This window comes from Neomonachus schauinslandi, chromosome 1 (assembly GCF_002201575.2).
Source record: "Neomonachus schauinslandi chromosome 1, ASM220157v2, whole genome shotgun sequence".
Lineage (NCBI taxonomy): Eukaryota > Metazoa > Chordata > Mammalia > Carnivora > Phocidae > Neomonachus > Neomonachus schauinslandi.
The window spans coordinates 12,273,674-12,298,796 of record NC_058403.1 but is presented as its reverse complement, the minus strand read 5'-3'; the positions used below and the strand labels follow the sequence as shown (position 1 = coordinate 12,298,796).

Here is a 25,123-nt window from a genome sequence, read left to right as displayed (position 1 = left end):
GCATTGCCCTCCTTTCCCTGCCCCCTGGGCAAGTGTGACAGCTGAACCATGACTGGGCCAGTGCCCCACTCACGCTGGCAGGTGTCTGACGAATTCAGCCTGAACGGATTAACTGTACAACAGACAGAACTGCTCTCCACCAGGGGATGGGCTATGCAGAAATGCCCAAATGCGGTGAAGACCAATCATCTGGTTCCTGCTTAGCAGCCCTGCCCTCCGACATCAACCTGACCGAGGGACAGAGGGATCCCGGGAGCAGCGGGATCACAGCGCGGGAGACCCTGCATCTGGGAACGGTGGCTTCGAGGTCCCCAGCAGGGGAGAGGTAAGCTCACGCTGTGGAGCTACTGGGCCAGCCGCACCCACCGCCCAGCCTTCGCTCAACACAGGCTGCAACTGCTCAAAAGGAAAACGTTCCCAGTTTCTCAAGATGCTCATGTCACCCGGTGTACGAGAAACAGCTCGCAGGGAAGGCAACTGGAAAGCTACACGCCCACATTATACCATGCTTATCTGTGGGTACAGGGGTCAGGGGTCGGGGGGAGGTTCAGTGTCCCCTCTGTGGTGTTCTGCGATTCCTTATTTACCTGCAACGAACACGTCCTCGTGTTGGATCAGAAGCAGAGGGAAAGCCAAGGTCTGAGACTTGACAGGAAAAGGTTAACAGGAAGGAGACCCACGGAAGAATGGCAGTGGTACCTTGTCATTGGCCAGCTCCAGCGAGGCCATGGACTCCATGTCCAAAAAGAGGTCGGATTCGGCCTGGGCGGCCTCGCATTTCTGCTGGTTCTGCGCATCCAGCTGCACACAGTGGACGACCAGGCGCCTGAGGAGGTCCAGGAGGAGCTGCAGGAGGGCAGGCCCTGCACTTCGGCCCAGCTGTGAGGACAAGAGCCGCACGACTGCTCAGAGGCCGGCGGGGGGGCTCACAGTCGCCACGACCATGACTACCGCGTCCCTCCGCAACCAGAAGGGGCCACGTTACCAGAAACAAGGACTGAAGAGGGCAACAGGCTAGAGTGGCAACTCCTTGTAAAACACCAAGAACCTCAAAGTCCTTTCTCAGTAAGATGTGCCCCCTAAATCTCGATGAAGTATGCAGGTTTATCTTGACCAAGGTGAGGGAAGCCCAAACTAAAACTCCGTAAACCACACCGGGAACAGAAAGCTCACCAATGAACGACAAAATTACAACTTATGCAAGACGGTGGGTCTGGCAGCGCACTGACCCAGTCTGCCGTGGGAAGGACCCTGGCAGCAGGGTCGGCCATGTCGCTCCTGGTCTGCAGGGGTCTGCAGCTGCTGAGGGGTACAGATTCTGCGAGGGGTACGGAAGCCTGCAGATACTGGGTGCCGAACCCACCTCTGCACGTCTGCTCCAGGGAGGAGAAGCAGTCCAGGAGGGAGGGGCAGGCTGTGAACTAGCAGCCCAGGCTCCCTGGCTGGGTGGGTGGGTGGGGGGGTGGTCCTGTGTATGTCACGTCACTAAGTCTCCTCGTGAGCAACAGGGTGACAATGAGACTCCAGGGCTCTAGCAACACCGTCACTCGGTCTGGACCCGACTCCCGAGGGGCCGCTCTGGAGGCCGAGATTGGGGACACGCGGGGTCTGCACGGAGAGGCCGGGGCAGTGCGGACCTGGCCGAAGCTCTGCACGGTGCTCCTGAGGTACAGCAGCAGGTGTGTGGCCGAGCGCAGCAGCTGGTGCATCGGGACGTGTGGGAGGGCAGCCCGCAGCCGCGCCTGAACCTGCCCGTCCAGGAGCGCGCCCTCGCTCTCGTAGGCCGTCTGCAGCAGGGCGGCGAAGGAGGAGGCTGGAGGACCCTGGGGCGCAAGGCTGCCTGGCGTCTGAAGGGGCTTGGGGAGGCAGCAAAAGCCCGGAGGGAAGGAAAGACAAACAACCACAGATGAAAAAGGTACGCGGTCTGCTAAGACAGGTACGGGGTGATGTTCATGACAAGGGGACACTTCACAATCGCGTCCTAATACTAGAAAACACGTGACTGCGTGACATTTTATTTATGCAAATTAAGCCGCAGCGTTCTCAGTCACAGGTACGTTCCCAGAGGGCCTTAACACGAAGGCACTGGATCGGGAAGGCGTTCACACACGCTGGGGAACGGACGCTGCAGCCTGGAGCCACGTGTGACAGACATTTCACTCAGAAGAGTGTGCAGGCAAGCATCTGACTCTTGATTTCGGCTCAGGTCACGATCTTAAGCCCCGCGACAGGCTCTGTGCTCTGCGGGGAGTCTGCTTCTCCCTCTAACCCCCCCATCACTCATGCTCGCTCTCTCTCGCTATCAAATAAATATATAAAATCTTAAAAAAAAAAAAAAAAGAAGAAGAGTCACTGTGATTAATCACTGGGAACTGGGAGGTCACAGCCGTGCAGGAGCCAGCTCTGTAAGCTCCAGGCCTTCCAAAGGCCCTCCCCCAGGAGCCTTGGTCAGAGTACCTTGTTGGGGGACTAACAAGACAGCGGACAGAATGAAGACAAATTTCTGGACTTCTACCTCAAACTGAAGTTGTTGATTTTTTCTACGACAACCACACTGCCTTTTTTATTCACCCCCACGTGCCTCGTATTACTCTAACTCCACACGCTCCACATCGCAAGGCCAACGAAACGAGGCTGCGTGTGTCCAGAAACACAGCAGCGCTGCTCGGAACCGCCGAGAGAGGCCAACCCCCCTGGGCCCCCTGCCGAACTGAACGCACTCAGGGTGGGGCCTGGAGACCATGTCTGACGCCCCCTGGAGGGTGAGCAGCACTGCTGGGACCCACTCAGCAGAAAGCGGACGACTTCCTCTGAGCACCCGTGAGGTGCATCCCTGAACTGCGACGCTTGCCCTGAGCTCTGAGCGGCCACCACCAAGTCTGAACCACAGCCTAGCCGGGGCGGGGGGGGGGGGGGGGGGGGAAGGTGGCAGCGGCCAGGAAGGGCGTGGACACTGGAGCCCACTGCCTGGGCGGAATCCTGACCTTGCTCCCACTGCTGCCTAGTGGTGGAACCACTCTGTGCCTCAGTTTCCCCATGTGTGTAATGAGCCCAGTAAGTCCTGACCTTCTTGGAGCTGCTGTGAGGATTAAGGGACTTAAAACACATGTAGTATTCGTAGCAGCGGGCCCTGACAAACGGAAACATGCAAGCACTGTAAGCGACAGCTACAAATATCACAAGACAAAGAGGCCCTGAGCCACCTTTTTCAAGAAAAGCTAAAAACTGAATATATACACAAAATGCACACCACAGTTAACTGCCCCCCTGCCCTCCAACATTCGTAAACTGTCTGCAATGGGGCCAGACCTGCAGCACCCCATTACAAGAATGTAGTCCCCACGTAAAGAAGATTCTTTGTTTCCACTTTCCCGGTCTTCACAGAATGGAGACTGCTGGGGGTGGCCAGGGCCCGGGCTGCCAGCTGAGCCCACACGGCTGAGGAGCGTGCTAAGGCCCGCTGGAGAAAGCTAGGACCCACACGTACCAGATGACTCGGTAAGGAGAAACGGCAACCTCCCTCCCGCCCCGAAGCCGGCACCGTGACGAGGGAGCCCTGCAGCCTGCGGGAAACTCAATTCCCTGCATCACCGAGCCATCTAGGCTCCATCCTAGCAGCTGAACAGCAGTGATGCCCCCTGAGCGCCTTCTCTTGTGCAGGGAAAGCAGAAGGTTAACAAGCTTCTCCCTGGAAACTGAGCAGCCGGACAGCTGCAAAGCTGGGGCACAGCCAGAGTGGCCCACAGAAGGCACCTCGGGGTTTTCTAGGCAAAGGCCTGGCTTCCATGGGAGCAGTGATGCCCAGCTCACCGAGGCCTCTCGGGCTGGCTCTGGGATCCAGCGGCTGTAGTATCCGCGGAACCGGGACAGCTGATGGCAGCAAGGCGGGGCCGGAGGCTCCAACGTATCGTAAGCCTGAAGCAGCAGACACAGAGCCAGAGGGTCCCTCTGCGTGTGGAGCAGGTCTGTCAGCACTGCCGTCAGATACGCCACGACGCTCTCTCCTGCAGGGGAATGAGATGTGTGACTACCCTTCTGTGACCCATCAGTAACACCAATTCCCACACGGATTTGAGACCCAGCAAAATGCAGGCCAACACACCGAAAGGCAGATGCTACCACTGCAGAGCGCATCCAGGCTCCGTTGCATTGACTCTGCGACACACACACCCTCAGGCTTCCGGTCCCAAGGCCTGGAAGTGGAGACCCAGGTGTGGAAGAGGTGATGCAGAAGGCACGTGCGGCCAGGACTCGCTTGGTGCTCACCAATCCGTCTCTCGTTCCTTGGCACGCGGGCGTCGCCTGTAGTTAGGCTAGGACCACGTGACTGAGGCAGCCACTTCCAGGCCTGGCCAGAACAGCCTCAGCATGACTGCCCTCTCTCTCTTCCTTTTCCAAGGTGACCCTTGAAGCCGTATGTTGCGACAGCACAGCTACAAGATGGGAGTGGCCTGGAGCCCTGAGCTGCCTCCTACAGGACAGTCACCCAAAAGAGCAACGTGACCTGTGCTAGGCTATGGCAAGGTCTAGAAAAACAGCTTTACTCGTTAAACCACTACATGCTGGGGCTTCTTTGTTATTGCAGCAAAGCCTGAGCAACCCTAAGGACACCACTGTGATCTGTGAGTACTTCCTTGGTTCTATGTTCCAGCAACTTCCAGCAAGTATGAAGGATTCCTAGCCTAGCATCGTGATAGGAAGAACAAACGTTGAAGAGAAAACATCAGTGTTCCAGCAGGGGCCTGTGCAGCCCCACAAATGCATTATTATGGACTTATGCTCAAATGACCATCTCCCAGAAGTCCAGCTAGCCTCTAGACTTATCCTTACATGCTCAGCTCTAACAGCCAAGTAGCTATCATGTTGGTGGGTCTGAATCTTGCTGCCTTGGATTTTCAGCCATTACTCCCAGAGCCCCTGGAATCACACCTCCTACTCCACAGAGACCCAGCTGGATGATGCACCCAGAGTATCCTGACGACACACAGGTACCTGTTTCACTTTCTGTCCCAAGGAGCAACTTATTCCTGGCTTCCAGGGCGGCGGGGACCACCGCGCTGAATGGGAACGTGAGCAGGATCATGTCATCATTCAGTAAGAATCCAATTTCCTCATCCAAGCCTTCGCTGCCCTCCACCAGGACGTCCACCATGTCGAGAACATCTGAGTCAGAAAGGGGACAGTCAAACCAAGGCAAGAGCCACTGAAGGAACCCACTGCAAAGAGCTCCACAGGGAGGGATAAGAGAACGTCTGATAAAAGCTAAATGTCCCCGGGGGGAAAGGCTTAATAGGAAGTTTGGTTCTAAATAGATGAGGACATCGCCTATAAAATCCTGAGATCTCTGCCAGACAAAATGCAGGATATCCAGCTCAGGTGGTAAGAGACTGAAGTTTCCTCAAGTGACACGGAGAAGCCCCCAAAACCTTAACCTGGATATTCAGGCAAACAAGTCAAAATCTGAGAAGCAAAAAAACATAAGGGTTGAAGAACAGGCCAGAGCCAGTGTCAGGTTCAAATCCCGACTTTCCTAGGTACTAGCTGTGTGACTTGAGCTAATTACCTAACCTTTCTGTGCCTCAGTTGTCTTATCCCTGTATAAAATGAGGAAAAGGACACCTGCCCTGTAGGGTGGTTCACGAGGTTGCAGGAGGTAGATTTATGAAGAGCTGAGATCAACACCTGGCACAGAGGAAACACTGCACAAATAAAAATAACCCAGCAAATAGACTTTGTACATACTCCCCATTCTATGAGCAAATAAGGCAATTTTCATTTCCAGAGTAGACTGAGCTTTGACTCAAAGAAACAGATGTCTATAATCTGCATAAGACATGAACACAACTCTCATTTTCATCACTGATTTGCCACGGTGGCTTGAACTTCAGAAGCCCAAGGAGCATAGAGGCAGCGGCGCCTACCGTCGATGTGAGAGACAGGAATGCTGACATCATCAGCATCCTGCTTCGTCCCAGTGGCCTGCAGTGTGCTGGCTTCCTGGACAAAGTCAGAGGCTTTGTCTGTGTATGAATAGGGATTCGCCACCAAAGTCAGCAAAACCTGGGCATTGAAGAGTCAAGCAGAAAACATTCTGAGGGTCACAAATGAAATGCAAATATGCCAAAAAATATCACCGGTAAAATGAGGGAAGAGCTAAAATGTTAGCAGTCCTCAGTAAGAACTGTAATTTTTCTGCCAAGTTTTTAACTTTTTGTTATAAAATTAAAAAAAAAATTCCTTTAGTATAAACCATTGCTTTTAATATCGCTCTAAGCATATTATTGTTCTCTTCGTGCAAAGACAAATCCTCGAAAGGTAATTAAATAGTACATGGTAATATATACCCATTTTACAAATTCTAAAACTAAGCAAATTCTGACATCTCGGCAGGAATTATGAAGCAAGCCAGAAACAGGGCATTTGGCACCAGTGCATCAAAAATGCCTTAATTGAGGGCTCCTGGGTGGCTCAGTTGGTTAAGCCACTGCCTTCGGCTCAGGTCATGATCCTGGAGTCCCGGGATTGAGTCCGGCATCGGGCTCCCTGCTTGGCAGGGAGTCTGCTTCTCCCTCTGACCCTCCCCCTTCTCATGCTCTCTCTCTCTATCTCATTCTCTCTCTCAAATAAATTAAAAAAAAAAATCTTAAACAACAACAACAACAACAACAAAATGCCTTAATTGAGCTAAAAGCTAATTGGCCTATTTACTAACATGCTTCTTTAACACTGGAAATAGGTGCTTACACGTTCCAAAAACTGAATCACAGTCTCTCGTTTCTCTTCTGGGGTGTAATCTAAGTGCTCCAGCCACAGCTCCAGCTCCTTCCACGTGTGCTCGAACACCCCTGTGTCCCGAAGAATCTGTCAGGAAGCAGATCGGAGGGTTGGGGTCACCACGCTCTGTGCGAGCCGAAGCAGCATAACACAGAAACCCAAAAGCACAGAGGGGGTCAAAGTCTCATCTGCAGTTCTACTCCAAAAGCCACTCTTTCAAAACAACACTCCCATGGTTGAGGGAAACAAGGAAAAGAGATCATGCTGCACTCTATTAAAGATCACACGATCCCTGGTCTTGCTGCTTCCTATTCCTTTCTTTCAACTCCTAAATAATAAAAAGAAAAAAAAAAACCCCAGCTGCTACTTAGGAGTCTGGTTTTTATACCTGGATTGTCACAAAGACCCCAGGTAGATGTGCATGACTCAGCCCCTCACAGCAACCAACCATCAGCCTGCATGAAATTCTCCAACACACCACTCACGTCACGTCAGTCACATCACGTCACCACAGCGCGGCCCCTCAAGCCTCAGACCTGGGGCAAGGAGCACCAGCATTTCTAAGAGAAAAGAATGTGTTAAGGGGCAGGACCTTGAACCAGGGGGATTAAATGACATCCCCAAATGGACCGATGCCACAGACTGAGAGTCTGAGCAGCCCCACTGCACGAGCCCTGCAGCAGAGCACACCGAAGGGAGACCCGACGGTGCCAATCCCACCTACGTGCAGTCAGCGATCACAAAATCAGCCTGGGGTCAAGTGCAGGCCTATAGGGAAATGACAACCTGTAGAGGTCAAGACCCAGACGTTCACGTTCTTCAAGCAGCTCAGGTGAGGTTATAGGGCAGCAAGATTACCAGCACTTCAAAGAAAGGTAGAATCTCTGCACCCTAAAAACAATGACGTGAATTCTGTAGCACCCGCGAGACATTTGCTGCAGAGCAGAAATGACGAATTCGATTTCCTACGGCTGCATCAAGTGAGTACCAAGTGTAAGAAAGAGAAGCTAACAGTCCAACTCCCTGTTCCCTTCCACGGACTTTGACACCCATGCTATGGGTGACCGAGGAGGTAAGGACAGCTGAGCCCTGGAGAAGGCTGAGTTTGGACATGTGGGAAGAGGGATGGTCTATGTAAACAGAAATCCATTTCTTGAGCCTATAACGTACTAGGCATGACCTACTACGTGATCACAAGTACTCTCCTCTCCTCTGAAAGCCTACCGTTTCATCATTCCCGTTCACCATGGGAAAACGAAATTCAGAGAGATTGAGTAATTTGCCCAGTGCCACCCAGGAAGGAGCAGAAGCAGGGCTCAGATCTAGGAACAGGACCTCAAAGCCCACGTTTTCCACTCCATGCTGCCTCTTGGGAACACAGCTGGGATTAGGGGTCATAAATTAAAACGGCCATAAAACCTCCCTTTTTTTTTTTTTTAAGATTTTATTTATATATTTGACAGAGAAAGACACGGCAAGAGAGGGAACACAAGCAGGGGGAGTAGGAGAGGGAGAAGCAGGCTTCCTGCTGAGTGGGGAGCCTGATGCGGGGCTTGATCCCAGGACCCCGGGATCACGACTCGAGCCGAAGGCAGACGTCCAACGACTGAGCCACCCAGGCGCCCCAAAACCTCCCATTTTTAAGTTTAGAGAAGTCCTGATACACCCTTAATTCAACAACTGTTTACTAAGCACCTACCATAACAAAGAGTGAAAATGCCTCTCAGAATTAGGAACTGGTAGAAAACACTCACCTTTATGATCAGGAGTTTGGTAGATGACTTGAGCTGCAGATGGCTACTGGTCACAAACATTTTCATCAATAAGTAAAATACAGATCGCTCTCCTCCAATAATTTCTGCATCTGGGCCTTCCTGGAGTTTGAAAAGCAGCACATTCTCAACATTACAGAGGCCACAGTACGCTGGGCAAACAGGTACTGCATGCCCAACATGCTCCCAGGCCTCTTATCTGCTCTCGTATAACTACAACCTGGTGAGACTGCTGGGATTTTAGACGTGAGGAGCCTCAGAAGCTCAACGAAACCCCTGAACAGCAGTTGGATAACTGGGCCTGGTTGCATGTCAGCAAAATGCCAGTGCGGACAGAATCGATCCCTTATACATAATTTAGCCTCTCACAAAGGCTTTTGAGCTTCAAACGCATATCTCAGCGAAGTACATGGAGCTCCAGATCCCTGTCCCAATGCCATCAAGGCTGTGTTTGGCCTTGAGCACATGAAGTGCTGGTGTTCATGAAACCCAGCAGACTTCACCTTGTATGCAGAAGGTGGCGCACTGAATATAAATTAATATTTTAATACCAGTTTCTTGCAAAGTTAAGAGGCCTCCCTCTGTTCACTTTCCAAATAAATCAGCAGGATTCCCACTGGCCCTGTTCAGCTGGGGTGAAAAACGACACCCCTGGCTGGTCATCTCTCTGGGGTCCGTGGCAGTGACCTCATGGTGGGGTGCAGAGGTTGAGAGCAGGGCCATGGGCAACACTGCCTGGGGCCAATCCTGGGTCCTCCAGCTACGGCTGGCATCCTGCACAGGTGTCCTGAGCCCTCTGTGCCCCGGCTGCCTCGCCTTTAAGTGGCGGTAAAGGTGCGGATGCATGGAGCACATGTGTCAATCCTCAACTACAATGCAGGTGAACCTCAGGAGAGGACCTGGAAAAAAAGGCACAGATCCCAGCGCCCCCTGCACGCTCACACCTTCCTGGAAATACAACAGGTAAAAATGACCACATACATTTCCACACTATTGGTTCCATAAGATTTTAAGTAAGATCGGAGTCACTAAAAAAAACAGTCATGTGAGCTACTGAGAAACACACTCGGACAATGCTTCATTTTGCCTGGTCACTTTTCCTCTGGATAGAAGTGATAGGCATCCCGTGCTTAAATACACAGGTTAAGTATCTGCTGAATCTTGAGTTCCCTTTGATTCAATGTTATATATTCTCCAGAAAGTCCTAGGACACATTATTAAAAGCAAAAAAATGTCAGCAATTTTTACAGACTTTTCCGCCAACCTCAATCCTCTCCTGGCTTGGTATCTATTCCCATCTCTGTCTTAACTTCTTCCAGGATGAGGACAAAAGAAAAGGAATGTATTTTATTTCCGAAAAAGTTTTAAAATGACAAGACATAAAGTCGTCAAGATTAAAAAAACCCTAAACTCCCAATACCCAGCAATGATACTGTTTCAGTCAGAACACACGAAAACACCCTATTTTGCCAAAGCAAAGAGACTCTGAGGCCTCCTGGTTCACGAATGAGGCCCTGGCCTCTGCTCTGCGTGCGTCTGAGAGGGGAACCATGAATGTCTTCCTTGTAACCATCAGGTTCTGATCCAGTTAGAAATTTCCAGGCCAAAAAACCAACATGCCCGCGAGTTAGTGAACAGAAGGCAGGAGCTCTCCGCTTCCTACCTGTGCCTTTAACCACAAAAACTTGCTGGCGGGCAGCTCCAGGGCCACCTTGAGAATGTGGTGCTGCAGAATGGGAGGGACCTCGTCTCGGAGGCCCTGCTCTGAGATGATGCCTGTGGGCAGGAGAGAGGAACACAGACAGGAAGTCAAGGGGAGGAAGGTGCACAGCCACTGCTGTCCCTGGCGAAGGGGACCAGAGAAGGAACTCCATCCGCAGAAATAAGAAAGGCGATCTGGGGCTCTGTCCTCCCTTGTCCTGGGCCCACTCTTCTGCCCGGACGCACCTCACCTGCCACGTCCTCCCCCTCCTGTGGTCTATCCAAATCTTCAGCAGAAAGCCCACAACTCCACCAGCCCAAAGCAGCCCGCTGGCCCCCACCGACCTCTCCCTACAGCCTGAAGCCGGGACCCTCATGCTGCGCCCTGGGTGTGGTCCCTCACCGACGTTAGCCCAGTGGGAGGCACCGGCCTCACTCCCCAGACTACAGAGATGTCGTGAGCACGCTGTGGCCACCGGAGCCCCAGCCTGGGTCCCTACCCTCTGCCCTGAATTCTGGGATTTCTCTTTGCTTGGGAACGACACGATACTAAATAGTAAATGGTAAATTTCATATTCTCACAGCAAGGAGAACCTTTCACCTTCCAACAATTAAAAAGTTAATTACAGCTTTTCATTAGGATTATTCCAACACCTTATATAAATGCCAGGAGTGATATTTCTGCAAGTTTTCTTCTGTGGGCCCAATTATAAAGTTGATTTTATTAGACAAATTTTTCCATCAAGGAAACATGACCAGACAAGCACTAACATGTAATGTATTATTGGTTTCAGAGATAGAGGTCAGTGATTCATCAGTTGCATGTAACACCCAGTGCTCATTACATCTCGGGCCCTCTAATTTCTGCAGCCCCGCTCCTTTGAAAAGAGGCTTTAGAGTTAATGTCACACGATCAGATTTGTCATTCGTCCCCGGCAGACAATTCAGGCTGCCTGGCTTCTCCCTGCTCTGCCTGCTGCTAAGCGTTCATCTGATATTTACTTAAGGAACACTGGCTATTTAAAATGTATTAGTCCAAACACAAATAACCAGGCTGGGGGCTCACGCATGCCGGCCCTCAGCTCCGGGGGCTCTGCTCTGGCTTAGCTGCCCGTCCTTCATTCCTGCCAGCACACAGCAGAGGGGCGCCTGCGGTCTCAGGGGACACACCTTTCAGGAGCTTGCTGAAGTCAAAGTTGTACTGCATGACCATGTGTGGGACCACCTTCTGGTACAGGCATATGACCTGGAGCAGAACGGCTTTCAGAAGAATGGTTTCTGCATCATCTGAACCAAAATCAGACACCTCAAATTAGGAAACACATTTGTTCTTTGCCCTTCATCAGCAGGCGAACCACCCGTGACCCATTGCAGTCAACCCCATGCTGAACGCAGAGGCTGCACACAGATCCCTACGAAGTCAACATGGTCAGGACTGTCCAAACAGACTGGGTTTAAATCCCCATTTCGGTGCTGTGACCTGGGACAGGTTACAGCTGCTCTCTCTCTCTGTGCTCGAGCATCCTCATCCGAACAACGGGGATTCAGCAGCACCTACCCTCGCAGTCACTGTAAAGATTAAATAGCAGAGACAGAAGATACGAGACCCACTGCCTGGCAGGCCAATAACAAGGTTTGAGTCAATGTATCCCCTTAATGGGGGGACTGTGTAGCCCAGCTCTATCTGCACAGTAAATGAGAGCCCCCAACCCCCAACATGGAAAGGCCAGAGTACATGACACCCATCATTCAAGTCTTTAGAGAGTCACGGTGCTCCCATAAAGCTTGGATGCATTCCCAATAGACGCCCTGAAAGCCCCTGTAGGCAGGCGGTGTCCCTGGCTGCCCGTACCACCTGTCTGCACACAGCAGAGCCCCGCACACTCCTCACCGCACTCGGGAGTCACACAGGTGGGAGTCTGGTTGTCCCTCTTCTTTCCTTTCTCATCATCCTGTTTTGTGTCCTGCTTTCGAAGGGACTGCCAGACCCACACGATGGTGTTGAGGTCTGGTAAAATCTAAAAGGGAAAACAAGAAAACAAAAAAACCAACCACATTAAACAAGGGAAGGAAATAAATGAAATGAACCTACTAAGGAGAAGCAAAAACAAAGGGAGGATTTGAGCACACGTGGGGGTAAGAGACGGGATGGGGGGAACACAGGCCCACATCCTCTGTGAGTTCTGCTCTGTGCTGCTGATTCCCACGACTGTACAGCAAGGACTTGGTGAAAACACAATCGCTGATGATTACAACAAACCCCCGAAGACTCATTCACCAGAGCAAGACACTGGGAAAAAGAAACCCGTCCTCTGATCAGCCGGGGGCCTCACCCAGCATGACCTTGGCTCCTTCCTGGCAGGTGCCCCGTCTGCAGACGATGACGGCCCTTCCTGACTTACCAGAATAGGCCCCGGGGAAGAGGGCGCAGGAGGGGCCTCCCAAGCCACCCCCTCACCTTAGCCCCAGCCCAGTGTGTGTGCAGCGGCTGGGGAGGGAAGAACAATCAGCTCCCGATGAGGCTGGAGGTCCAAGAGCACCCGAACCCCTCCACTGCACTTCGTTTCACACCTAGCCTCTGTGCTCCTGGGGCTGCCTTTTCCCCTGGTGTGCTCGCCCATGACAGCTGTAAGGAACTTTCTGGAACCTCATCTGGAATGGCCACAGCTGCTCCCATGCCTACCTTGCTCAGAGCTTCTCTGAAGAGCCGCACGAATTCTTCCATCACCTCGGCCGAGTACACGCTTGATCCTTGCCACGTCTCTTTATTCAGGCAGTGGTCAACGGTTTTCAATGCTCTTTTCAAAATGACGGAAATAAGGGATAAAGCTGTGTGTTTCACCGATTTGCTGTCCAACTGGGAAGAAAAAGAGGTAAATCCATACTGGAGGCTGCACTGGTGGACACAAACCTCCCAAGCCCTGGGACTGACGGGCCCTTGCTCCTCCTGGGGTCCCCAGCAGGGAGGGCCGCACGAGCTGGGCAGCCTGTGGACCCTGCCTCTTGACCTCCTGCAGATCTGACCTCAGCAGTGGCTGAGGAGACGGCAACTGAAAGAAACACGTGATAGTTATTTTTAGTTCTGTTTCATTGTCTAGGTTTGGTAAGTCTTTTCTGACAGCCACTGAGCTCAATGGATTATCCTCATCAAGAACAGCTACAATCTCACCAGAACCCCACCAGCTCCTGGAAAAGCACTTAATGTGTCTGAAATGACACAGTGAGAGGGGATGGCTGGCCTTCCATCCCAGACCGCCTGCCAGAGCCGCTCCCAGAGGGCAGGGACGTAGTCTTCCACCCAGAAAGGGGCCGCATCCAACATCCGCCTTTCAGTTCTGTTTCCTTAACAGCCCCTCGAGACTAAACAGTTTGTGTCTCCCACCAGACTGACGGGCAAGTGAGCTGGGTCCTAATTTTGGTTATTACGACTTGGCAACCAGAACAAAAGGCCTTTCTGCCCAGGCCCACGCCGGCCTCCTCCCTGTTCCTCGCCCGCTGCCCACTCTCAGCACAAACCCTGGAGACAGGCATCAGAAATGCTGAACCCCACTGCACCACCAGGGGGTCCTCGCTGCTCTGCGCCCAATGCCCATCACCGCTGGGGCCACCTCGAGTCCATGTGACCCACCACGACAGACCCCAGTTCTGCCGTGTCCACACGACAACCCGGCCTGCCTGACGGGTGGGGACTCCTCCTGCCCCACAGACACCCGGCCTCCCCCAGCTAAGTCCTGAGGCAACCCGGGAACATGAGGGCCTGGCAGAGCCCAAGACCCACGTGTGCCAACAGCTTGCAGCCGTTCACTTAAGGCCATGCCACGGAGCTGTGCTGAAAGATGCATGCATCCCTCAGAACGTGGCTCCTGCAGGGACTCGGGGACCTTTATAATGTATAATGATAGGAAATTTAATCTTTCCGTGAATGTGTCCAATTTTTTCCATGAACATGTCCTCTCAAAAGGCCTGAAATAGCTAATCCCCAAAGTAAACGTTCCCCAGAAATTTTAACAGTATTCACTTATACCACAAAAGACAGGATTTGCCAGGCAAATTTCAGTCTTACCCCATCCACAAATCCTCAACTGATAGTTTTATACACGACACTGGGCTGTGTCTGGGTCCAACAGGCTCCCACCCTCAGGCAGGTGCAGAGAGCCATGCAGGAGGCTGTGGTCCTGGCTCCGTGCTGGAGCAATAAAATCAGCCGCTGCATCCTCTGGCTGGAATGTTCCTCAGGCTCAGGGTCCCTTGCCCAGGTAAGTGGACACGGAAAGCCTGAAGCTCACTGACAAAACACCATCCAATATATCCAGGTAGGCATTCTTAGAATGATCCCCAGAAAGGCCAATGCAGTGAACAGGAGAAAGTTCTAGAAGAAAGGCGACCACTTACATTTAATGCCTGGGTGAACATGATCTTATTGCACACCAGGGGCACAGTGGTCACCATCACCATTGCCAGGAGCCGAGGCAAGGGGATGAACTCTCTGGTCTGAAAAGCCCGGGAAATGTCCGGCTGGGCCTCATAGATCTATGAAAAAAGAGAACAGAGAATGAGCTAGTGCAGGTTACGTTTCAAACCTGAGGCTAACTGTAGGCACCCCACAGTGAAGCGGTTCCAATGAAAGGATTATAGTGATAAAGGTCCAAGGTCTGCCAAGGAACAGGGTCCGGAAGATTAACCCCTAATCTACTTGTTAGAGAAAAGTCAGGTCATGAGACTGTTTGTTACCAGGGCAATGCCCTTCAAAGCAGAGCACAGCGTGGCAGCCTGGGGAGCCCCTTAAAACCTCTGATGACAAATAAGTCACTGCTGGAGCTAACAATTGTATTACTCACCAGTTACTGCACTTGACAGACACGTGACAAATTATGTCATCTTTTAATACTTCATGACAACCCTTTGGGGTAGGGATATTTTACATTAAAATAAAAAACATTCATGGATGACAAAATTGGACCTCAATAAGGTTAAATAATTTCCTCAGGGGTGCATAGCTAGAAAGCAGTGAAGCAAGGACTCACACCCAGGCCTGCAAAGGCCATGAACTTGCCCGCTGCCCTTCCCTGGGAAGAGCAGCACCAGAGCACCTCCCCAAAAGGGTGGTGGCCACAGGCTACCTTCCCCCAAATGAGGGGCAAAATGCCTCCTTCTCATCCTAAGATACACGTGGGGACTATATATACACACACCTGAGGAAAATGAGAGAAGACTTGAAAAAAAGCTTGTTTTATAGATAACCCCATGCCCAGACAGGGCACAAGAAAACAATCCTAGATGTTTCACCATTAAGCAGGCCAAAAATCAGACCTTAACTGAGCCAGGCAGTCCTGCCAAAGAATGTACGGTAGGTACGTCCGCTATGGTGGATGCAGGGAGGCTGACGTCTGTGACCAGAAGGACATTAACAGGGGAGCCTGGGTGGCTCGGCTGGTTAAGCGGCCGACTCTTGGTTTCGGCTCAGGGCATGATCTCAGGTCGTGGGATTGATCCCTGTACTGGGCTCCTCGCTCAGCTGGGAGTTGGCTTGAGAGTTTTCTCTCCTGCCCCTCCCCCTGCTCACTCTCACTTTTTCTCTCTCAAATAAATAAATCTTAAAAAAAAAAAAAAGGACATTAATACATAGCCACCTAGACAAACAAACCATTGTTTCATAGCTTATTTCAAGTTGTTCTAAGTACTTAAAACAGTAGTCTTTAGAAACTATCCTACATTTCAGACATCTCACTAATTCCAGCCTAAATGTGCTAAAATTCATTAAGATCTCACTCTAAGCAAAATCTGGATGAAGGAGATGAATTCGGCTTAACAGATTCAAAAGACATCTACCTCTAAATTCAGCTCAGTGAAAAGCAGAATGTCCTCAGAGGATCAGGACACCAATGTGACATGATCTAAATTACCCCCTGAAGAATGGCTGAAGGAGTTCTCTCCATCCTGAAGTTCATGGGCACGTCACTCTCTCTCCCTGGCTGCCATTCCACAGCTCCTGACACTCTGCCCACCCCCTAACACACTCCAGAACAGCCAGGGTGTTACCTTGTTCAGCAGTTTGATGTTATTTGACCAAGTGGACTTCACTCTAGGAAGAAAGGAAAATGTGACTTCCTTGAAGTATTTGTTCAGTAAGTCCGGGCACACTTTGAGGATGTTCACCACGAGCTCGGCCACCAGCTCATCGTCTGCAGCAGTCTTCAAACCCAACAGGAAGTGCAGGAGGGTCAGATTCCCGCCTCTGTCAGAGAAAGAGAGGAGAGAAGGGTCTGCAGGGAATTTTCACAATGCGCTGAGAGCTCGGGGTAATAATGCAGCTCCTTGACACCGCCCTCAGTAAACACAGTTGAAATACAAGTGACCAGCAAATTGCACCTGTGGCTCTCCCTTGTGACACAAAGTGGGGTGTTTTCATGGTCTGTGGGACTCTCGCTCTCCAACAAAGGGCTTGATTTTCACTCCTCTATTTCTAAGCGGCTCAAAAAGTCTCTACTTTGACCTGTTCTCCATCTCTCCTTCCCTCCCTTGAGTTCCATTTGACATTCAGGAGGAGGAAGGAACCCACTCTGTCTCTACCCCATCCACCTACCAGTCTGCCCAGGAGTCAAGGCTAATGTAAAGAAAGGGCCAAACCCGCAAGGAGGAATCCACTCCCAGAATTTCCCCATGAGATTTTACTGACCTCTTTCCTCCAACTGCACGTGAAAAAGCAAGTATGTAAATAAATATATATATGTGAGCATTAAGTATAAAAACTACAGAGGATGGGTTTTTCTTTTAAAAAGGTTTTTTTACATGAACTGCTCCTGAACTGCCCCACAGTCCACAGTGCCACAAAATTATTTCTAAAATGCAACAAAATGGCACAAAGTCTTGCCACTTATTCTATTTATTTCAAACTTCTAACTGCAAGAAGCTAATATAGGAAAAAAAAACTACTGTATGAAAATATTAAAAACTTGTCCCAAAGTGGGCAGCTTTCAAAAGGATAAAATCATAAAAAGAACAATCAGGAGAACCTGTGGACATTAAAACTTGCAGATAAGAAGCATCTAGCCCAGGATCTATATAGGCAAACCCGTAGGACTCCGTGTTTACCCCCAGATCCTTTTAAGGAAGGATGACTTTTCATATCTGCCTGTCCCTGATCCAGAAAATCTGAGAATTTACCACAAGCATACCACGTTGACAGCTTCTGGGATCCTCACTGTTCTGTACCCCCTTGTAAATTGACCAAAGCTAAGATGCAATATGCAGCTTTACATATAATAAAATTTTTTTCAAAAACTGAATGAGTATAATTTTGATCAGAAATCTAAAAAGCTTAAAATTTGGGGGGTGCCTGGGTGGCTCAGTCATTAAGCGTCTGCCTTCGGCTCAGGTCATGATCCCAGGGTCCTGCTCAGCAGGGAGTCTGCTTCTCTCTCTCCCTCTGCCCAACCCCCCATGCTCGCATGTGTTCTCTCTCACTCTCAAATAAATAAAATCTTAAAAAAAAAAAGGCTTAAAATTCTTAATATGAAAATTTCATGAGCAAAATAGTTTGCGCCATCAAATGAACACAATGCTAAATCTACAAAGCGCACTACAAATACCACGCACATCCACATTATTTCAGTCAACAGTGTAATAAAATGAATGACATTTCTATATACACAGTATGCAATGTGTGCCGGCCACTGCTCTAGGCAGTTAGCACACTCGACCTCCCTCCGGGGTGGGTACCAATTTTGTTTCCATCTTACAGATGAGGCAAGAGAGGCAGAGAGAAGTACTTGTCGAGGTCTCAGAGCTGACTCCCCAATCTGTTCTCTTAACCTCCACACCAGGGGTTGGCAAACCATGGCCCACCCTCTGTCTTTATAAATAAAGCTTTATTGGAACACAGTCACACCCATTCGTTTATGTCCGTGGCACAGTTGAGCGGTCACAAAACAGACTCTATGACACACCAAGCCTAAATACTACCTGTCCCTTGGAGAAGTTTACCAAGTCCCGCCTACACTAGAATGCCTCACTTTTAAACACCTGCTACGTGCCAGGCACTGTCCTCTGTTCTCATTGATTCTCGTCTATCAGGTGATGAACAAGCAAATAAATAAATGTGCAAGGTGGTGATAAGTCACAGTCAAAAGCAAGAGCCAGGCAAGGGGGACAGTGACAGTGGAAGGGCTATTTCAGCAAAGGGCTGCCAGGGAAGGCCTCTCGGATGTGGTGACACATGCAGGGAGCCCTGAATGGACTGAGGACGTGAGCCTTACAACTACTGGGGAACCACACACTTTAATTTTCTCAAAGCTTTCCATCCACGTCCCCACAGACAAAATTCCCTTCCTCTCCCCTAAGGGCAAACATTTGCTTTTGCCCCTGGCTTCAAAAAACTGACATAAACCACAGCTTATTTGAACAGACCTACACCTACAAGTTGATTCAAACATGCTCATCAAATGATGATCTATTTTACGGGTCTTACTTAAGGGGAAAAACACATGTGTTTTAGGCATGGCGTTATATTAGACTATAAAAGTCTGCTGTTACTTTTAGCAGGCAAGTGAGCTGATTTTTGCTGATAAGAGAAAAACTACACTATCCCAAAACAAAGTTAAAAGAAAAAAATGATGTGGCAAGTTAATTCATAATAACCTCAGAATCAAAACAAGTCACAAGGAGAGAGAAAAATTTCCACCATATTATCCTATCGTGAAGGGATCAGTCATCTCCTACCTGGGTGAAACTAGATCAAACCATCTATATCTTTATAATAAAATAATCAGAAATTAATATATATATATATATATATATATATATATATATATATATATAAGGCTACTCACAATGACCAGAAAATATACCTAACATTTTTACTATCAACAGGGACAAAAAAGCAGGTTGATAAATCCAACAGTAGGCTATTTTGGTTATTAAAAACTAGTAACATGGATGTGTATTACAGTTACACCAAAAGAGAAAGTCTAAAAGAACATAATCTAAATCATCAGCTGTGGACTTCGTTTCCGCACTGATGAAATGTCCCCATAAACAAAATGTAAAAACATGAAACAAATTGTAAAAAACCAAATTGTGAAAATCTAGCTCATTAGCAGCTGTCTTTGAGGAGAAGAACTATTTCACTGTTACGAGGATTCCCTGGGTTTAAATCTGAACTCTGCCACTCTGCCACTCACAGGCTGAGAGACCCGACCTCTCTGTGCCCATCACCCTCAGCCACTAAACCAGGATAACACTGGCTCCCACCTCAGGACTGCGTAGAGGCCCGCGAAGGGGCCCACCCTCTCTGGGAAGGCGGATGTACGACTTATCCTCAGACCCCGCCAACGGTCACAGTCTCGAGGGAAACCGCGGCACCTCGCTGGGTGAGACATCTCCTACTGGGTATCTAAGTCCACTGCTGCCTGAGCCCTTTGCCCCGAGGACTCGTAATGAGCAGCCGCTCTTTGGGTCAACAAATGTTCATCCCTAAGATGAGGTAGGTAATGTCTAAAATAAAATTCCATTATTCCACAGATTTCCCCGGGAAGTCACGTACATACGGGACGACTGCTGAGGAACCCGCGTGGGGTTCACAAGGGCGCTGCCTTACCTGCCGAGGGTGCCGAGAGATGCGTCATAAAAATTAATTCCGTGCTTGAGTGAACAGCACAGATCCATCAGGAAGGTGTGAACAAGCTCCCTCACCATGGTTTTCCCCGCATCCTCAGCAGAAGCCTAGGAGGGTTTTTAGAAATTCAACGAAAATCTCAAGTTCGTAAGCCTCAGTAACAACTACAGAGTAAAAACTGGAAAATACCACGCACCCAATGACGACTTAGAGAACATTTGAAACACTTGGTATCTATCATTCAAAAAAACAAAGAATAGAAACACCAATCAAGATAAAAAAAAATACTCTCTTATACATGGACTCTAAATAAAGACATAATAAATTAGATAAACAACAAATTAAAGAAAACAACAAACAAGTTCATAGATACAGAGAACAGACTGGTGGTTGCCAGAGGTAGGGGTGGGGGGTGGTGATGAAAGAAATGGATGAACTGTTTTTGTTTTAGTTTAAATAAACTGAATTTAAAAAGAAAATATTTCTTTTTAACGCTGAACAGACAGGGAGTTGCTGGAACAAGAAACTACAGATAACTGGACATTTTATGTCATTTCTTATTGTTTCCAAGCACTTGGCAATGAGGGTTCTCATTCCATCTTTACAGCCGCCCTGTGCATCTGGCAGGACAGAAATGATTGCCCCCATTGCACGTAAGAGCAAACTGTGGATGGCACAGCTGAGGTCCCCAGTGGGTTAGTGAGTGCAGAGCAGGCCATTATCGGCACCCCCATTATTAAAGAGACTCTCTTTACAGCCTATATTTCAGTTACAAAATCTCTTTTTTTAAGCTTCCCTTTGCTTTTGCGCTGTGATACTGTGAATGAATAAGAAATAAATACAGTTGACCTCTGAATAACACAGGTTTGAACTGCACAGTTCTGCTTCTGTGGACTGTTAGCAACAGCATGGTCCTATAAATGTATTTTCTCTTATGATTTCCTTAATAACATTTACTTTTCTCTAGCTTACTCTATCATAACCAGACAGGATATAATACACCTAACATTCAAAATATGGGTGAATCGACTGTTTATGTTATGGGTAAGTCTGTCAGTCAACACTAGGCTATTAGTAGTTAAGTTTTTGGGGGGAGTCAGAAGCTGTACACGGATTTTTGACTGCACGGGGGTTGGCGCCCCTAGCCCTGCCTAATTCAGGGGTCAAATGAATTTGGTCTGTACCCCCGGTTCCTGGCAGAGATCTGCTAAAACCCCTGTACTTTCCTGAATGACAGGGGTGAGATCAATAGTCACACAGGGCTCCAAAATCCCCTGGACTGTCCTAGGTGACAGGAGCAGTTTTTATTCTAATGACGCAACTCTTAATGGGCTCCCGGACAGCTTCTGGCTGGACACCAGAACATAACCAGTGATGAGGGCATTACCTAACTCTCTGAATTTGAATGTCCTCACCTATAAAGTAGAACCATTAAAAAAAAAAAAAAAAGATTAAAAAATACTCTTAAGAGGGGCAAGTTTAAACTTGTATTTTTAAACAAGCTTAAGAATGACTTAATTTCTTGTGCTCTTTTGAATAAAATTCCACATTTGGGAGTGTTTTTATTAAGCCTCCGAGGGTTCCTGGTAATAGAGCTTACAAAACATGTTCAAAACAGGAGGACAGAGGCAAGTCACAGAGATAAAAGGAGGTAAAACACAGGGCTCTTGAGAGGTAAATTACTATAAAGTTCACAGGAAGTCTGAGTCTTCACTACTCTGGCCAAGTCCATGTTCAGAAACACCCTAAGGAAAATCAAAATGAGGAGGATTAAAAGGTACACTGGCCTTGGGTCAACTCGAGAGCAACCGGTCTAATTCAACACTTGAGGAACTATTACAGAATAAATTACACATGTCAGGAGGTGAGGAAATTGGGGTTTTCCTAGACACTTGGGATCCTGAAGTGAAACCAACAGGCCTTGAAATCCCAAAAACTGGTATGGAAAGAATGGAATGAAGGAAAAGAGGAGGTCAATGAGAGGAGGAAAAGAGCCTAGATCAACACCATACATCTACTGGGCAAGCCCCACAGGGAGAACCAGCATGTCACTCAGCTAAAGGGAGTAAGAGTTTTCTCTAAGAAAAAAAGTCTAATATCATAATACCTCAGAGATTAGGAAAAAAAACCTTGTAAAGAAATAAAATTTGGAAGATCATATTTCATCTAAGCTGAGAATTAATAGAACCACAAGCCAAGAGAAACAGATCAAATGGGGGGAACTTTTTTTTTTTTAAGGCAAGTAGATTCCTCAGCCTCCAGCTGTGAGGACCACACGCTAACAGTGAGGTCAACTCAAACCCAACAGGACTGTACCTTGACATTTTCCAGGCTCACATCAACAATCCCATTCCAGCTGTAGAGAGCTGCTATGTGGTTCAGTAACTGCCCGGTAAAGAAACGCACCTTCTGGGTTTTGGTGATATTTTTATTGTGAACTACCTGAAAACAATAAAACAAATGAATTTCAAGGAATGCAATTTTTAAAAGTGTTTCTTGTATTTCGTCATTACAAAAATCATGTAGGCCTATGGCAAAATGTGTGACCAAAAAAAGGAAAAACATTAAAAAACATTAAATCGAGCAATCCTAGGGTGCGCACAGTTAGCATCCCAGTTCATTTCCTTTCAGCCCTCGCCCCGCAGCACGTAATATGTACGTGTACGTACCGTTTGGTTTGGGCTTTTCACCTCTCTGAGATTATACTTAACAGTTTTCTGCCCACTTTTACTTATATAACATGAGCTTGGAATTCCCACATCATTAAAAACTCCTTTAGAAACTCATTTTGGAGGGCTGAGTATCACTCTAGCCCATGAGTGACTATAATTTATTTCACCATTCCCCGGGTGGGTACAAATGGGCTGTTTCCCCTCTGGTTGTCATCAGCATCCTTGTACAGAGTCTCCCCTGCATTCCTGATTATAGGCTTGGAAACGGGGCACCATTTCTCAGTTCCCCCCAGACCCACTCCCAGAACCTCTGGGGATGTGGCCCAGGTGTGTATGTTTCAAATTTGCTTCCTGGGTGGTTCTCAGGGAACTCCAACACCCCCAAGTCTAGAACATTTTTAAGACCTCTGACACATACTGCCAGACCTGCTCAAACACTTCCTCCAGAAAAGTACCCTTTCAAAACATCTTTGCTAGCAATGAATATCACTGTTTTTAAAAGGTCAATGCTAACTTGATAGGCAAAAAAAACCCCCTGTATCTCAAGACTTGTATTTACTTTAAATCAGGGTTTCTCAACCTCAACACTACTGATACTTTGGGACAAATAGCTGTCATAGGGGACTGTCTTGTGCATTGTAGGATGCTAAGCAGCATCCCTGGCCTCCACCCACTAGATGCCAGATGTACTTCTCCAGCTATGCTAACCAAAAATGTTTCCAGACACTTCCGAATGTCCCACAGTGAGGGGCACAGAATCACTCCCAGCTGAGAACCACAGTTTTAAATATACTATGCGAATTAGCTATTTTTATGTGGACTGCCAGTTCATGGTTTTCACAGCTTTTTCTGCTGGGACAGTCACAAGATTTTTTCTAGCTGATCATTTAAGTTCCTTCTGTATGGAAGACAGCGATTCTTTCAGCCGATTCTAAAATTTCTACAAGATGCTTGCAAAAGGCAGAATATGCAAGGTAATTCAATATGACATTTTGCTAGGTGCGTAAATAAAAGCAGCTGTAATTTCCAGCTCACAATTAATCCAAAGGCTTCCTGTGAAATAGTGAGCCACAGCTTTTCTCCTGGTGTGATGATACGGCAGCCTTAAGAAAAGGTTTTCCGGGCGCCTGGGTGGCTCACTTGGTTAAGCGACTGCCTTCGGCTCAGGTCATGATCCTGGAGTCCCGGGATCGAGTCCCACGTCGGGCTCCCTGCTCGGCAGGGAGTCTGCCTCTCTCTCTGACCCTCCCCCCTCTCATGCTCTCTATCTCATTCTCTCTCTCAAATAAATAAATAAAATCTTTAAAAAAAAAGAAAAAAAAGAAAAGGTTTTCCATTTCCACCTACACAACAACCCGTGTGCCCTAAGCCGTTACAGCTCTAGGGTCTTGTCAAACTCTGGAGAAGACCAACGACAGGAACACTGAGTAAAAACACATACCTTTGTTTTCAGCGTGGATAACAAAATATTGACAGTAGAAATCCTGTCTTCCTTTATGCCTGAGCTAAAAATGCAAGGAATAAATTCTGAAAGTAAAAGGTTCAAAGCATTAAACTCAAAAATATTTTGAACATGAGAACAGATGCGAGAACATTACTTCTTAAAATGGTACAGCACACAATGCCATTTTCTTCCCTCTTTTTTTTTTAAGGTTTGTCTTTTTTCAATTACACAAGTTCAGAGTAGGATAACCACTTCATGACATAGGAAATTAATACCTAAAAGTAAAACAATGACAGAACCATTAAAAAAGTTCAGAAGTTTGGTTGTTTTACTTTCCTTTTCTCACATTAACTTAAATAAAAGTATGGTATGATCACAATTTTGCTAAATGTCTCTTTGCTTAGGCTTAGTTATATTTTAAATGATGGTCATCATTTTATTCACTGGTGGCAGAATTCGGGATGATCTGTTTGCTTTCTTTTCGTATTTTTGTTTTTTTTTTTTTTTTTTTTTTTTATTTTTTTTTAAAGATTTTTATTTATTTATTTGACAGAGAAAGACACAACGAGAGAGGGAACACAAACGGGGAGTGGGAGAGGGAGAAGCAGACTCCCTGCCGAGCAGGGAGCCCGATGTGGGACTCGATCCCGGGACTCCAGGATCATGACCTGAGCTGAAGGCAGTCGCTTAACCAACTGAGCCACCCAGGCGCCCACTTTTCGTATTTTTGAATCCCCAAGGAATCAGCCACCAAAGCTTGATGCCATATACTAATATACTGGTGATACTGGGAAGAAACATCAAGGCGATTACAATTTCACTTGCTCCATTGGTGCTCAGTGGGCACACTGACTTTCTACAAAAGCAAACTCATTCTCAAAAAAAAAAAATTGGAAAATACCAGACAAACCAAAAGAATGAAATCTGAAAGGACCCATGACTCCACTACCCAGAGGCTAACACTGTTAACATCTGGGCTGCTAGTTAACTGTTAACCTTCTGATATAGCCATATTCTGTTACATTTATCTTTTTATAAAATGGGATACTTGACAGTTTTACAACTGAGTTTATACCCAATCACACATTGTTTAAAAGGTTGATGTCAGGAAGTGTATTTCTACACCATTTTTAATAGCTGTACTCTG

General features: G+C 48.0%; 1 protein-coding gene across 1 annotated transcript in view; it reads right to left on the bottom strand.

The window, feature by feature from the left end:
* URB1 (URB1 ribosome biogenesis homolog) overlaps positions 1–25,123 on the bottom strand; it is a 66,193-nt gene that overhangs the window by 28,529 nt on the left and 12,541 nt on the right. Inside the window, exons 6-21 of the mRNA XM_021678083.1 lie at positions 23,974–24,059; positions 22,177–22,302; positions 19,843–19,967; positions 16,287–16,482; positions 14,640–14,777; positions 12,931–13,104; positions 12,139–12,265; positions 11,418–11,534; positions 10,210–10,322; positions 8,529–8,648; positions 6,745–6,861; positions 5,922–6,060; positions 4,993–5,163; positions 3,811–4,004; positions 1,638–1,856; positions 700–879 (exon numbers count right to left, since the gene is read on the bottom strand). Of these exons, the coding sequence (XP_021533758.1) occupies positions 700–879; positions 1,638–1,856; positions 3,811–4,004; positions 4,993–5,163; positions 5,922–6,060; positions 6,745–6,861; positions 8,529–8,648; positions 10,210–10,322; positions 11,418–11,534; positions 12,139–12,265; positions 12,931–13,104; positions 14,640–14,777; positions 16,287–16,482; positions 19,843–19,967; positions 22,177–22,302; positions 23,974–24,059 (2,342 nt within the window). The remainder of the gene's footprint in view (positions 1–699; positions 880–1,637; positions 1,857–3,810; positions 4,005–4,992; positions 5,164–5,921; positions 6,061–6,744; positions 6,862–8,528; positions 8,649–10,209; positions 10,323–11,417; positions 11,535–12,138; positions 12,266–12,930; positions 13,105–14,639; positions 14,778–16,286; positions 16,483–19,842; positions 19,968–22,176; positions 22,303–23,973; positions 24,060–25,123) is intronic.